Source organism: Hetaerina americana, unplaced genomic scaffold (genome assembly GCF_022747635.1).
Source record: "Hetaerina americana unplaced genomic scaffold, ioHetAmer1.1.p SCAF_120, whole genome shotgun sequence".
In the NCBI taxonomy this organism is placed as follows: Eukaryota; Metazoa; Arthropoda; class Insecta; order Odonata; family Calopterygidae; genus Hetaerina; species Hetaerina americana.
In genome coordinates, this window is record NW_027286293.1 from 684443 (window position 1) to 699676 (window position 15234).

The 15234-nt window shown below is 37.0% G+C and overlaps 1 protein-coding gene across 6 annotated transcripts; it reads left to right on the forward strand.

Moving 5' to 3' along the window:
- The first annotated feature begins 121 nt into the window (after nucleotides 1-121).
- On the forward strand, nucleotides 122-12485 carry LOC139685926 (coiled-coil domain-containing protein 28A). 6 transcript variants are annotated; one of them, XM_071583058.1, is made up of 7 exons: nucleotides 122-170; nucleotides 291-371; nucleotides 568-817; nucleotides 5467-5524; nucleotides 6263-6435; nucleotides 9505-9654; nucleotides 12027-12483. In XM_071583058.1, the coding sequence occupies exons 3-7, from the start codon at nucleotides 694-696 to the stop codon at nucleotides 12296-12298; spliced, it is 777 nt and encodes a 258-aa protein (XP_071439159.1). In that variant the 5' UTR covers nucleotides 122-170; nucleotides 291-371; nucleotides 568-693; the 3' UTR covers nucleotides 12299-12483. The 6 variants fall into 6 exon arrangements, with proteins under 6 accessions (XP_071439159.1, XP_071439161.1, XP_071439158.1 ...); XM_071583060.1 differs by having other exon boundaries at nucleotides 143-371; nucleotides 5470-5524; nucleotides 12027-12485; XM_071583057.1 differs by having other exon boundaries at nucleotides 143-371.
- The last annotated feature ends 2749 nt before the right edge of the window (nucleotides 12486-15234 follow it).

The window sequence follows — 15234 nt, forward strand, 5'->3', positions numbered from 1 at the left end:
TTTGATTGGTTTGACTGATTTGACCTTAACCACCTTAACCAATATACAAGTTTGCGAGAGATGTCAAACATTTCGTCTCTTTGTTGTTTGGAAAATATTTGTGGTTGGCAACATTGACAGTATACTATCGTAATGCGTATGTTTCTTGTCTGATTTAGATTAACAAATGAGTAAGTTCAACTTAAACGGTATTTTAACGATTCTCAGTTGTATGTGTTTAGTGTAATAACTGGAAAAGGAAATACTTAGTAACCATCTATTTAATTCATTGTTTTAAAAAAATGATTAAGGTGTCCAGCGAAGGATTGATAGGTACGAGTAAGTGTTCCCGAATATGAACTATTATAGTAAAGTTAACATGTTTTGACAAGGTGAGCTAGTGAAACATTTATACTGTCGTATTTAGCTCATAATGAATTTATTTCAATATACAGATTACTTGAATGACTACTAATTTTAAATATTAAAGGCAAGAGAGAGAGAAACGAAAATCAACCCATTTTTTGTCTTATACTTCTATAACAAAATTGCCGGTTTTATTTATTTTTTGTTTCTCCTGGTTTCAAGGCCATACCTCCTCATGACGGTAGTATTCCTGAACAATCGCACTCTACAAATAGAGGCAACGTAAACCAAAGGGAATTTTCCGGAAGATAAACCCTTCAGGTTTTGGGTGCTTACTATTTTAACAAAATGGGCGAAGTTGGTGGCGAAGAGTGTGAGCTCCAGCAGCTTGTGCCTCCTGATGAGGTTACTCCACCAGTTACTCCAGCTATAACCAAAGTGACAAATTATTCCCCAGCTAATGTAGATTATGGTGAGTTTTCACTTTATATGTATAGATAGCTTATGATAGAAACAACTCTGTTTAGCAGAAAACCGTTTATCCACAAGGTTTTCAAATATTTAACACGCCTCAATAAGTATTATTGATGTTTTAAAATAGCGTGCATTTATTCAACCTCCAAAATTGTTTGCTAATCTGTGAAAAATATAATGCATAAAGAAGTTAATGATAGTCTCATATTGAAATTTTGAGCTTATATCGTAAATCTCCACCGGTCAGAATATTCTGGGGAAGGAGCAATGGTAACTTTTTCTTCAACGACTGCCACAATATTTACACCTATATAGTGAATAACTTCGCTGTTCGAACTAAGTTATTAAAACTTCCCAAAATGTATCTGAAGTGTCTTTAGGGTATGGTAAAACAGTGTTCGATAAAGAATGACTGAGATTTGACTGGGCGGGATGTAGGTGAAATTTTGCGCCCTTAACAGTGTAACATCAGTCAATTTATAAAGCAACCATTAATGGATGGATGGTGTCAAGCTCGCGTTCTGCAAAACATTACACCTTATGAAAGTTTTCTAGGACAAAGGCTTGAAAACCAACCTCTATCCCTTTACTAATGTTATTTCAAAGAAATCTATGATATTTCCGGCAAAAATTCAGCTCTTATTGAGGCGTCTCCCAGTTTTAAATGCAGCGCCCTCTTGCCAACAGCCTAATATGGTATCCACCTGGGTACAATATCCTAATGTATGCAGAATATTAGCAGTAAATGATATCCCTTGCTATTCTTTGATAAAAACAAAGATTTTTAATCTATAGGTCATTGTGGAAGGCCTGGCACCATTGTAATTTGACAGTAAAAGTTATATTCGTCTTTAAAACAACGTTTATTCACCATCATGTTTGGTTACAGAGCACAGCTTGTTTTAATGAATATTAAAATATCAGTTGATGGTGATGTTTGCTATAAGCTGTTGTGTTCTATAATCAACTTTTTTCGGGTAAAGAAATAACCTACTTAAAAACAGTGCCTGTCACTTATCTTTTGGCCTGTATGGGTGGATAACTATATAGAAATTCAAGGGTAGAGAGAAATAATTGGCCTACCCTTAGCAAACTATGTCAATGCCCCACTGTGCCTTTGTCTCCTATATCATCAGTGCCACTGGGTTACAGGAGAGTGAACTACTACTGGTATGTGTGCCATGTTTAAGCATTGACTTTGGATCTTGGCACGAGTACCCAGTACATTAACCACTGCTCCAATTCAATGCCCATTAATTCTTTGGTCACCAGAGATGTTATAGTTAAAGGGGGTTGCTAAGTAAAAGCTGCAATCAAGGTAGCATGGTGGCTTTGGCATTGCTGCAGAGGCAAGCATGGTTGATGCTTGATGAGGGGGGAAATTAGTGGAAGCGAGAGGGCCCAAAAATGGGATGGAGCTGGGAAGAACATTTGGGGATGATGGATCTTTGTTTTGAAAACTATTGATTGAATTTTTTTGAAATATGCTTCAATTGCCAGAATGCCGTTACATTGAATCAAATTGGACGGCTCACAAAATAAAACATTTGGTCTCTAATGTCCATTCTGTAGTAAGCTCATGTGTCAACAATTAACTTCAAAATGAGGTGACGTAGGATTTTGAGTATTATAAAATTTAGATTAGCTTGAGAAGATTGGTTTCTTAGAAATTTAAAACTTTGGGATTTGCTTGAATTCGTTAATAATGTTGAAAATATTCTTAATATAATGATAGAATTAATGTCTCCTTCAAATGACCCAATTAAGTTGTGTTCATGTTTGAGCCAAGGGCTTGAATTGACTGAAATCGCACTGAGGATAAATTTGGCTAATGATTTTGTGTCCAGCTTTATCTTCAAACTAATAATAATGGAGCATGTATAACTTATTACATTATATTAGGAAATTTAGCAGATATATATTGAAGGTAAAAGGTTTTATAAAGGTTCTAGGATAAAAAAGTGAAGAAAAAACAAATAATTGTGCTCTTAATTTCTCTTTCAAGTTTAGTTGCACAAAAATGTAGAATTTTATGAAGGGAAGTTTAAACTCCTTAGATGGTGATAGTTTTTTTTGGGTAGCAAAATGGTACAGGGATGAAAGTCTTTCAAGCTGAGGGAATCGAGGGATTGGTTTTTGTGCAGAGATACCATTTTTGGAAATAGTAAAGGGATTGTGGGTTGCTGAGTTATTGTGCCTCGTACTAGGGTTATCCTCCTCAGGAAATATGTAAAAGTATGGGTAGGTACGTCACTTGTGGATGTGATGCCTTGTTTTTTGACAGGAAATGCTCTAAAATTGAATGAAAGGTAAGAGTTTTTAATCAGTAATTTAATGTTAGTATGTTAAATTCAGTCAAAAGAGCTAGGGAGCTGAAACAATTTGTAACATCCTCAGAGATTTAACTTTCCAACCCTCAGGCTCACATTTAAATATGCTACCTGTGCCATTGTGGCTTGTGAGCAATGAAAAACTTAATAAATATTGGCCGTACACTTTTTATAGTCTCCACTCATATGCTCTGAATAAATTTGTGGGGGGATCAAGATGGTGTGGGGGCTAATGTACTGGCTTCCCACCCTGAGGGCCCGGGTTCAAATCCCGTCGGTGTTGAATATTTTTCAGAAGTATCTCGAACCCTACTCTAGGTGCTTTGTGGAGGGCACTTTGAGTGAGTACGCCGTCTGTCGGAAGGGACGCCAAGCTGCGGACACCTTGGCACCTTTGGTAAAGAGTAGGCTAATGCGGACGCCTGGTTTCTCTCCACCCTCCATCCTTTCCTGTCCATCCCCTATGGCGCAAATGACCTCGGCTGTCGGTCGCCTCCCCTAAATACTACTGCTACTATAAATTTGTGGAATGTTATGAACTATTTTAATTCTCAAGAAAAAAATTTAGCCCACATTGGGAGGTTTCTGTTTATATCTTGAATAATGATATGCCCGAGGTCAAGTTTAGCAATTATTTCTTGGCTTTCCAGTTCTGACTCAATAATTATTATTGTGCATGAGACTTTATTCTTTTGAAAGTCATAATTACAAGTTAAAATGGAAAAAGGTAGGCAATAAGTATGTACAAGCTGTTCCTGGCCTGTACGTAAAGTGCTGAATTCAGACTCAGTTAAGTTTGCATATAATCGCAGATCATACTGACATTGATAAGATGCACAGCATTATCACTGAAAATTTGGCCATGCAAAATATCTGCACTTAACTTGTCCCGAAGGTCTTGACGGACGAACAAGAGCTTAGTCAAGTGTCTGCTTGCAAAGACCTTCTGCAATGGCATTGCGACCATTCCCCAACTTCCATACAGTTCTGACTTGCTATGCACTTATTCCATCTTTTTGTCCACTGTTTAAAGCACCCTTGGAAGTCCTCGGCAGTTAAGCTTTCTAGTTGTCTCATTGTTTCATGCTTTATTTTGTGCACATCTTGCCAGTGATGTCCCCTCATCACATTTTTGCATTTTGGGAATAGGAAAAAGTTACTGGGGGTGAGATCTGGCGAATAAGGAGGACGATCAAGGATGGTTATTGAATTTTTTGACAAAAAACTGGCGGACAATCAATGCTGAATGAGCGGGTGCATTGTCATGGTGAAGGATCCATCCGTCATGTTTGGTTAAAATAATGTGCACTGTTGGTTTTCTTAAATTCAGTTCATCGGCTATCATTCGGACAGTATTTTGACAGTCGGTAAGGACAAGGGACCCCTCACGATCATTGTTGTCGTCAACACAGGTGGTTGAAGGTCGTCCCGGCTTTGCATTATCCGTGGCGTCTTGTCAGCCTTCTTTAAAACGCTTAATCCTCTTGAAAATAGATATTTTCTTCAGGGCATTATCGGCGTAAACAGCTGCCAGCCATTCTGTAATTTCTTGATAACTTTTACTGCACTTCACCAAAAAACTTGATGTTGATTCGTTGCTCCGTGGTTTCGTCAATTTCCATTTTCGACAAACAGTAAAACCAGGACAACAGAAACCAACATAACTGGCACCATACGCACAGCTAGACGACCCGCTAAGCACAGATGGCTCAATGGGTCTCAGGCAACTAGCGCTACTAGTGGGCGGGGCTATAGTCTGCATCAGGGCCACTAGATTGCGCCAGTTCTCGCATTTATTGTACAGACCACGTATATTCTTTAGAATAAACAATTTATAGATTTGGCATGTTTTTTCCTCTTAATCACATCCACGCGAGTGAGAGTTAATGAATGGTGTATAAACTTAAAAGGATACTGAATTGAAAAAGCGCTATCCCAGACTTATGGGAAATGAACGTCTAGAATGTCGGAGATGATGGGTAGGGCACAATGGTTTTCACTGCTTTTCTTTTCCTATGGAAGACCTCATTCCACGACAGTTTGGTCTAATTGAAATGTCCTTGTGTATAAAATTTACTTTGTTTTTATGTTTCATATATATGCACAAAGCATATATTTTTATAGACATTGCATCATGTGAGGAAAAAAATAGTCCCCTAGTGCACTCAAGAATCAATGTTTTCATCCTTAATTGAGGGTGCCATTAAAAAGTGTCAAATCTTTGGGGACACATTTCTTAAGCTTTGCTTTCCAGCCCATCTCCCTGCAATGAGAGGAAACTGAAATTATGGGTAAATTCTGTGCTTTTGTTTTGCAGCAGAAGCCACCAACAGCCGTGGGACATACACAGGAAGAACAGCTGCTGGCTCAACTGGGTGAGTTGAGATCTTGTCTGGTTGCTCTTATTTGATGTGTGTGATTTGTTGGGACTGATGTGTTTATTATGTGTGTAGGTGCTTTATGGCCGATTGTAATTAATTGGGTTCCTTAGTATGGCAGTTTACATTTTTCCATTTATTTAATTTTAAAAGACATTTCTTGCATTCAATTCTTCCCAACTCTAAGTGCATTGTGTTTGGTGTAATCGTTTAATAATTTAACACCTCCTCATTACACTCCACTTTCTCTATCTGAGATGCCAGAATCCCCTGATTCATCATACGTATCCAACATCCTAATTGAAATAGATATGATGAATAATTTACATACTCTCAGTTCAAGATTTTTAATAATCTTTCTCTAGATTTGCTCTTAAAGAGTGAATTAGAAAACTGTTACTTCGTATTTATAATATATCTAATTCTATAGTTTTAATTCATTAGTTATATTTATTAATTCATGAAAATAACCCTGTATCCCTGTGTTATTTGATTGCAAAATACAATATTGTCTTCTAAATGTGATGAAATATATTTATTTCACTACTAACTCGCTAATTAGTAATAAAGGGAGAATATATTTTTGGAGCAGTTCCAAAAAAATTTTTTATTCCTTCGCTGAACCATAATTTATTTTATAAACTTTCTTTGATTGCAGTGTAGTGATTGTGTATTTGCATGGTTGATATTGTATTATCTGTTTAGGTTCAAGTGCCTTGTCTAATTTTATTAAAGGGCTGTGAACACTAATAAGTATTTTAGTGCTAGTGAAAAGGCATCCCGAGGTGCTTCACTACAGTCTGACAGTAGCGGAGGTGGTGGCCGCGGGCTATTATCAGGCTGTGCTTCCAGCACTGCAATCACACGTGAAAGACCGAACATACAGAAGATGCTGGAACCCAAGAAAGGTGTGTCTTTGGAATACATCTCGGAGAGTTAATTAGATTTATTTGTCACAATAATCAAGAATTATCCTTTTTATCAAATATAATCTCGGTTTTCTTAGATAAATAACGTGTATGCAGGTGGTCTGTTAAATGTGGCTGGTGGTCTCTCGGGAATGTTAATCAGAGTCTCAGTGTTCCCCCAGAATTTATCCTGCATTTATTCCATTTTGATGCATGGGAACTATAATATATTTATATTTTAATGTCCATGGTAAAAGCAAATTTGTAGCTTTCCATAACTTTATTTGTTTGTGGCATGGTGCATTTCTTCACATGTTAGCATCCCCATGTTCAAAGTGAATGAGCAAGCAAAAGGTGTTAGTGGGGGGGTCGTTCAATTAGTTCTTAAGACAAAATATAGAAACAAATTATTTTGGGTAATTTCTTTTTTTTTTTGTCCACATAATCTCCTTTTAGCTCAAAACACTTTAGCCGGCATATGTTCAACTTTATCAAACCATCCAAAAAGGAGGATTTTGGAATGTCCTCCAAAAAGGCATTTGTTTTGCTGATGACTATGTTTGACGTGAATCACTTTCTGCTGAGGTATTTTTTCAAGTCTAGAGATAAAGAAAAGTCACAGGGGTCCAAATCTGGTGGATATAATTTGCATTTTAATTCCATGATTGTTGCCATCGAAGCATTAAGTGTGTGCACCCATGCACTGTCTTAATGTTAGATAATTTTTCCCTTGCCAAATGAGGACTTTTACTTGATTTCTTTGCCCAAGCCGTGCAATAGCAATGCGTAATGCTCTCCATTTATCTCTTTTTCCCTTTTGCAAGTGATCTAAGCGGATAATTTCACGTGCATCCCAAAAAACCATGGCCACCACCTTCACCTTCTACGGAGCTGGATTGCCTTTAGCAACCCACTCTTTTGACCTTCCTTTGTCTCTGGAGTGTAGTAGTGCAGAAACTCATCAGGATTGTGATGGAAAAGCCTCAAATCAGACTCCAAATGGACCACACGATTGCATTTTTCTCCACTGAGAGCAAACGGGGCGCCCAATTTTTCATACTAACTTATAAGCAGCGTACCTTGTGATATGCCTGTGGCCCCTGCTATTGCACAAGTTCTTGATTTTTAGATCACTCAGGACAAAATCATGGATCCTAAATATTAGTCATGCCAAACCATCAATCATGCCTAAATATTAGTCCTCCCAAAATTAGTCATGAGTTTAGGAAATAGTTGGCAAAAGAGTTATTCTGACTCATATAACCTAATTTTATCGAGTATAGCGTTTCTTCATATTATGTATTGCTTAACTAAATCTTAAGAAAGAAGTAATTCTAATCAGCAGCTTCACTTAAGACTCAGGACTACTACTAACTCAGAAAATGATGAAAAGAGCCTTGGTAATAAGCAGTGAATTGTGGCAACGTGAGATCTTCAACCAGTATTTGCTTTCACAAGATAAAAACTGCCACCATTTTAAGGAATCTCATATTGCTTTCAATCTAGCTTAAGATGTTATGTGTTGGTATATTGTTTACATCTATTGTACTACTGTGTACAGGTTTTAAATAAATATTTTTGCCAAATTTGAGGTTGTTTTTGAAATGCTCACTTGGGTATGGCAGCTCATGCTCGGAAGTGACTTCTCCGCCGGACACTGGCTTCGGCTCCTTGCTGAGTGAATGTATTGTGCTGCAGGCTATGATGAAAGAACCCCCATATTGGTAATCTGACAAATCAAGTACCCTCCAGCTTCACTGTCTGCAAATTTCCATTCAAATTGCTTGTGACCTAATATCACATGATTAGTTACTGTAATGTATAGCAATAATGAGAGATTAAAGTAATTTTGATAATAAGATTCACAATTTTCTTTTGAAATCAGGCAAAAAAGGAATAGTTATCAGAGGTAGCTCCAATTTAGTGGAAATAACATCCGACATTCCCCTAATGATATGCCCTCTCTTAGTCCTGATTAAGTAAATGCTGTTGATTCTATAATATTTGTCAAAGTTAGGCCTTCTGCCAATGCAAGTCCTCTAGCAAGACATGAAGGACCCGATAGACTATGATATTTGCCAGGTGATATCAACGTAATTATTTCCAATCTTTGATTTTGGCCTTCAGATGAACCAGAAAATATTCTCAGTAGTGTCCCTCAGAGGCAAGAATCTGTCATATGCACTCCTTTTTCATCTGAGGGGAACTAATGTGTAATATGATTATTGTGAAGCCTCTAATGAGTGTCAATTTAAGGCATGAATATTGCATGTAAGACGTATCTTAATGGGACAAATGCATTTAATGAGTTTTATGCTGATCACAGAGGAATAGTTGTAACCCCAACTACCAATCTATTTGAAAGTCATGAATAGAATTACTTCAAATGTGGGGTCGAAGGTGCTCACCTGGCTTCTCTTTCTAATGTTAGCCTTCAGTGTTGTCCATCCAATCCACCAAGCGCTGATGCAAGGTCTGCCATTGAAGAGAAATTTGAGCATGTTATGCCATCCCTAAATGACATCTTAAGACAACAATGTCTGAAATCTGGCTGTGGCATTTATTTGCACATTAAATAATGCCTGATTTACCATGCCAAATTGACCTCGTTGTGGTGATAGAGAATGATATTACTGGTATTTTATCATTATAATTTACCATGGCCGCATTTTGTAAAGGTCTGTAGGAATACCTGCTTTCAAAAGTTAATTTAACCAAGCCCTATGTTCAATGCTTTATTACCCATCCATCCAATCTCAAGGGCTCCATATATGATATTTTCCCATTGTATTTTTGTTAATGTTTTAAAACATTGTTTTCTGTTGTTTTATTATGGATTGTCAGTATTTATTATGTTTTTTCATTTTATAATTTACCATTATGTATACTAAAACTTCAGTTATGTCATGCTTTATTGTTTATGTAATTTCAAACTACAATAATTTTTAAGCTTTTGTTCTAGTACCTCATTATTTTACTATTATTTTGGCATTAGAAAGTTTGTTTTCTTTTTCATTTTGGTATCCTGATTTTGGCCACCATTTCCTCTGACACCTTGCTGACATGAAGGTCCATCACAACATTACCTCTCCACTGATCATTGCGATCACAAATGTAGTCATCATTCTTTTCTCTCAGATGTGACTGATGTTCGTCGCATGGAAACAGCTCTCCTGCACCTCTTGGAAGACTTCCATTCCGGAAAACTAAGGGCCTTTGGTTAGTACTCTCTTTGCACTTGCCTCATTGAGGACAAAAAGTAGTTATAAGAGTTAAATTTTGTAGTGCCGTAGAAATATTTCATGTTTATGTGTTGCCATTACTCATAGCAGCAGGAATCTATATGGCAGTTAGAATTTATATTATTCAAAATTATTGAGCTAATTTATAAGTAAATAACCAAATTAGTTGCCCTCATGTACAAGTGCTTTCCTATCAATTATTTTAGTCATGTATTGCAAGGGAAAGGTCAGTTTATAAAATAGTAAGTTGGCTATTTTGGGGTGTTATCAATTGGTGACCGTGAGGGATATTTCGATATCTTTCTATGAAAGGAGCCAAGTTCTCAAGTTCCCAAAAAATTTGCTATCCTGATTTTCATGTCTTCTCCTGGGTAATTGAATACATTTTGGGTGTAGTGTGACTGACAGCTGCATTCCATTCATCCATTCTTATTGATTTCACTATCAGTACATTGGCTGTTAAAATTTCTTGGTAATCCCTTGAGCGAGGACACTCTTTGGCCAGCGACTGTTCCATGACTCGAAGGCTCCCTCGTAGGTGGATTCTGGAAGGTCCTCAAAGGTATGTGTGCAAGCTTCTTTGACCTCACTTAGGGCCCTATGGTGGCATTCTATGAGGGAAGATTTCACTTTTGAAAATGGCAGTAGTCTGCTGGTGCCAATTCAGGACTGTAGGGGGGTTGGTGAATTGTCGTGGTACCATAGCAGGAGGCCTTCACAAGCAGGCACTCAACTCGGCTCTTGGACACCCATCAAGACCTTTGGGACGAGTTAACTGCAGTTCTTTCTCAACACCAAATGTTCATTGATAGTGGTGTGCACTGTCAGCTTATCAATGCCAATACGATCTGCGCTCATGCACACACTTAACGGATGGCCTGAATTCAGCATTTCACGCACACGGCAGGAAAAATTGTCACCTATAATTTTTATGCTAACCTTGTATGTATTCATGTTTCTATGAAATGAAATTTCTCGCATTTTCATTCTGATGGTATTACATTGTTTTATTAATGTAGTATGGTGGCATAATATGGGAATTAGGAGTATGCCTACAGGTACAGGTATGCCCTGTACCTGTAGGTTGTTTGAAAATGTTCATGTATAGTGAAAGAGCATTCAAGTGAAATATTCATAGCAATTCAAGAAAGCTCATGTCTATAGTAAAGTGAACTCATTCTCGGATGCTTTTTTCAGAATGTAAATACTCTTGTGTTCATTGACATTGGTGAGTGAAGGATTTTATCATAATCCTCATTTTATGATATTTAAGGTCTTAGTTACATTTTCATGTATGATTGAAGCTGCTGTAATGGATATTAGCAATTAGTAGTGAGTAACAGGTGCAATTTGATCCATGTCCACATGCTGCAAGAAAAGGTATGACTGTTGAAATGCTTATAAATGTGACACTATCTGGGATTTTTAAGTGATTTCAGGCTTAAGTTATGTACACTGTTAACATAATTGAAGAAAATCCCTAACTCAGTGACATGGCATCCATGATTAAGGTGATTGTAAAACCTACAGCCTTGTAGTAACATAGGAAACGGCAAATTGAACTAATTGAGTTGAAATATTCAAGGATCTGTTATTATTGTGATGTAAAATGAGTATAAGTTCAAATCTAGACCAAATTATATTCTAGAAAAACTATCGTAGTATCTGCATATAAATTACAGCTACAATTTTTTCAAATTCTTATGCTGTTGTCACGGGCGTAACTCCTAAGATAATGCTGCCCCTGTCATTTTATTCATCTCTATGCTTTTAGTGTATGTATGAACAACATTAGCTCAATGTATTTAATGTGAATAATTGAACATGGGCACAGCCTTCAAAGAGTCATCTGCTACCCAATCCAACTATTTCAGTAAGAACTCCATAAATAATAAAATTCTACTTCTTTTCACTCCCAGGTTGATTCCATTTCAAATCCGTATTGATTTTAATTTGATTTAGTATAGATATATAGGTTCAGGTTTTCCTTTTGACGTGACCGTATTAATGGAGTAATTCCAAATTCTTGAAGTGATAAGAGTTTAGATCTTTGTGAATATCTGCTTATCACAGTTTTTATTACAGTTACGAAGGCAATGTTGTGTCTTGATTGCCGTGGCATCATTGTGAGGCAACGGAGCGTACCTCACTTAGGCATGCCGAATCTTGAAACTTAGATTTACTAATGCACCACAGTAAAGGTGGTCGTAATTAATCTTGCTGACATCACAGACAGCATTTTATGATGCTTGAAATATTTTCTACTGTGTGGAATGTTCTGCAATTAATGTTAAAGAGACAATTATATGAGAATACCAAATGGTTTTTTCCCTCTTTTATTGGTTACAGGAAAAGATTGCAGCATGGAGCAAATGGAAGCAATCCGTGAGCAGCAGGAAAGGCTTGCAAGGCTTCATTTTGATTTGGGTGCTGCACAAGAACTGTTCCCTCCTCTGAGTGATGAGGGTTTGTGGTCTGGTCGCGAGAGCATGCAAAGACTTATCAAGAGCCTGGAAAAGTTAAGTGTGTGCATAGAAAGGTTACATATTTCTTCGGCCTCATCTGCGTCCACATCCATACCAGTTCCAAATCCGGGTGACAGTGAGGATTTTTGTCTATGAGGCTCTTACAACTTGTTATAGAATTGCTGTATTCTAACCATGAACCTTTAAATAGGTTATTTCTCATGGATGTGGGTGGTTTTATGCAATAAAAAGTTATGTCATTCAGTGTAACATACTTCATTTGAGTATTTAATGGGGATAAAATTTAGTCGGGAAATGTTGTTTCATTGTTAAGAAACCAATGTACTTTAATTATGCATAAAAAATTATGTAAAGTTTATTTTCTTTTATTGCTTTCATACAACATATCTTTTCATCTTGCACATTTTCATTCCTCTTTCATTGTTGGCAGGAGGGGGGTGAGACAAAAGCTTATTTCCTTGTTCAAGGTAATTTTATGCTCTGAACTTGGATTTGAATTTTGTTTCAATATAGAAGTGATGGGTATTAGGGGGTGGAGGTTAAATCAGTAATTTCAGAGTGGATGGAGAGCCCAGGTGTGTCTTTTTGGTAGACCATAATTACGTGGAGGTAAGAGGGTTCACGTTGAGTAGGTTCCATCCAAAATCAGTGGAGAAAGTTCATAAGGCACTTCCACGTCCTTCATGAAATAACAATGTAGTTAGATTTTAAGCTTAAGTCTTAAAATTCATCATAATTCAAGCACTCATTACTTTATTCTCATAGTTCCATCAAACAAGACAAGCAAAGGTTTCCTCAAAGTGAAAATGTTATGTTCCATAACCTGACATGATATGGATGAGGGAAATCAGTATGTGGTTACTTGGTTCTTCCCTGTTTCCAATTTTAAATATTAGGGTTCTGTTAGCCATTTTCCACTCACTGGTAACCTTGTGGTCTGTTAGGGACATACTAAATATATTTTCTAGGTATAGAGCAATTTCTTATACTAGTTCCTTAAATATACCAACTGGCATTGGGTTGGGCCTGGCGGATTTGTTAGGGTTAATGTTTATCAACAAATATGCTATTCTATCATGAGAAATTTCATCATTAATTCAATTTTTGTGTCATGTGGTTAAAATAATTTGCATGAAGTCGGTGAAAAGAAGGAACTTATTAAGTTCATTCTTTCCACACATTCTTTCCTAAACTGCTGGTTACTCTCTAACCCCTTAATGTTTGTATTTGTGTAAATATTGGTATTTGTGAATTAACTGTAGACTTATTTATCTGCACCTCTCTGATAGAGGACCAAAATGATTTTGGATTCTCATTTAAATTTTCAGCCAATCTTTTTTCTTTTTCATTTCCAAAATTCTCTCTCGGCATTCACTCTAGATATCTTATAATTGTAAATAATCTCAATTCAATTTCTCATTAGAGCTTTATTTGTCCAGCAGAATAATTTCTGCAAGTGATTGGAATTATTAGGATAGTTAATTCTCCGCTAGAAGGTGGACAGATGTACATAGATGATCCTGTTTATTCATCTTTTAGATGTTTCTACCTTAAATTGCAACTCATGTTTTAGGGTGCAAGAAATTATTACCTGTATTAGAAAGTTATTATTAATTATATATTACTGTTGACCACTGACTGATTGATATCAGGCCATGCAGTGATTGGATTATCCATTCGTTTCAACAAAAGACTACCTCCTCTCTGCCTGCTTCAATATGAGTGGCTATCCACTCTGAATGTCTGGGAGTAATGGAGATTGGTGACCTCAATTGATTGTTTGGATTTGGTGGGTGAGAGGGTAGAATGAAGAGATGGGATTCCTAGTACTTCTGAAAGGAACTTGCCTTCTTTGGCCTGGCCCTATCTTTTATTGTAGAATCAAAAGTGCAAAATTAATACGCTTGCATTTTTGATGAAAATATTTCTGACCACAACCTCTGGAGAAAGTGAGTGAGGTCTCTTTAATGACATCACAGCTCAAATCATCTTAAGTCAATGACGCGCTATGAAATCAAACTAAAAGTGTACATATCAGAGGCATTGTTTTTCTGATTTAATGTTCACTACACTCCATTTTGAGGTTTTTTACATTTAAAAATTTCTGCCTGGTGTATTGTCATCAGAATATTAGAAATTGGAAATGAAAGCAATAAATTTGGCTTATGCCAATGGACCTCTGGAGAAAGTGAGTGTGCACCACATATTCCCATCATTAACCCTCGAGTGCCAATGTTTCCGTGATCAACGCTGACAAATTTTCCCCAATGTGCCACCATTCACCAGATGACTTTTTTTTCGATACCTATCAATTTAAATAACAATAAATCACTTCATATTTGTTTTTTTTTCTTATTATGAGCCAAATTATATAGTATGATATCACAGCAAAAAATTTCAGCAATTTATTATGAGCAATAATGTTTTTACCAACATTTCACATAAATTAAGCATTTCTCCATAAAATAGCCCAGCAATCAATCATTGCACCTAATTAAGCAATGACACATGGCACTCAAAGGGTTATGAGTACAGAGACCCTCTGGTGACTTGTTTGCTTACCATCAGCTTATGAAAATTTACCCAGCACATATGAAAGTAAGAAACAAACTTTACAGGGTTTTGTGATTTCCACATTTTTCGGGCTGCGTCCGCGTATGTCGTTTAAATGTACAACAGTTTCGCCAGCTATCCTGCTGGCGTCCTCGGGTCAAGGATGAAAAGAAGCTTGTTGTCCCGTCTTATATAGGAAAAATCCGGCGCCAATACCGGGAAATTTCTTGGCCAATCAGGGAACGTCCTCATATTTTCGCGGAATAATTCTTTTTGATGATTGGCCAAGAAATTTCCCGGTATTGGCGCCGGATTTTTCCTATATAAGACGGGACAACAAGCTTCTTTTCATCCTTGACCTGAGGACGCCAGCAGGATAGCTGGCGAAACTGTTGTGCATTTAAACGACATACGCGGACGCAGCCCGAAAAATGTGGAAATCACCTACTCATCGCCGCGGAAACCTTCGAACGAACTTTACAGGGTTTTATTTGGTGTTGCCCCATGGTGATGGCTGC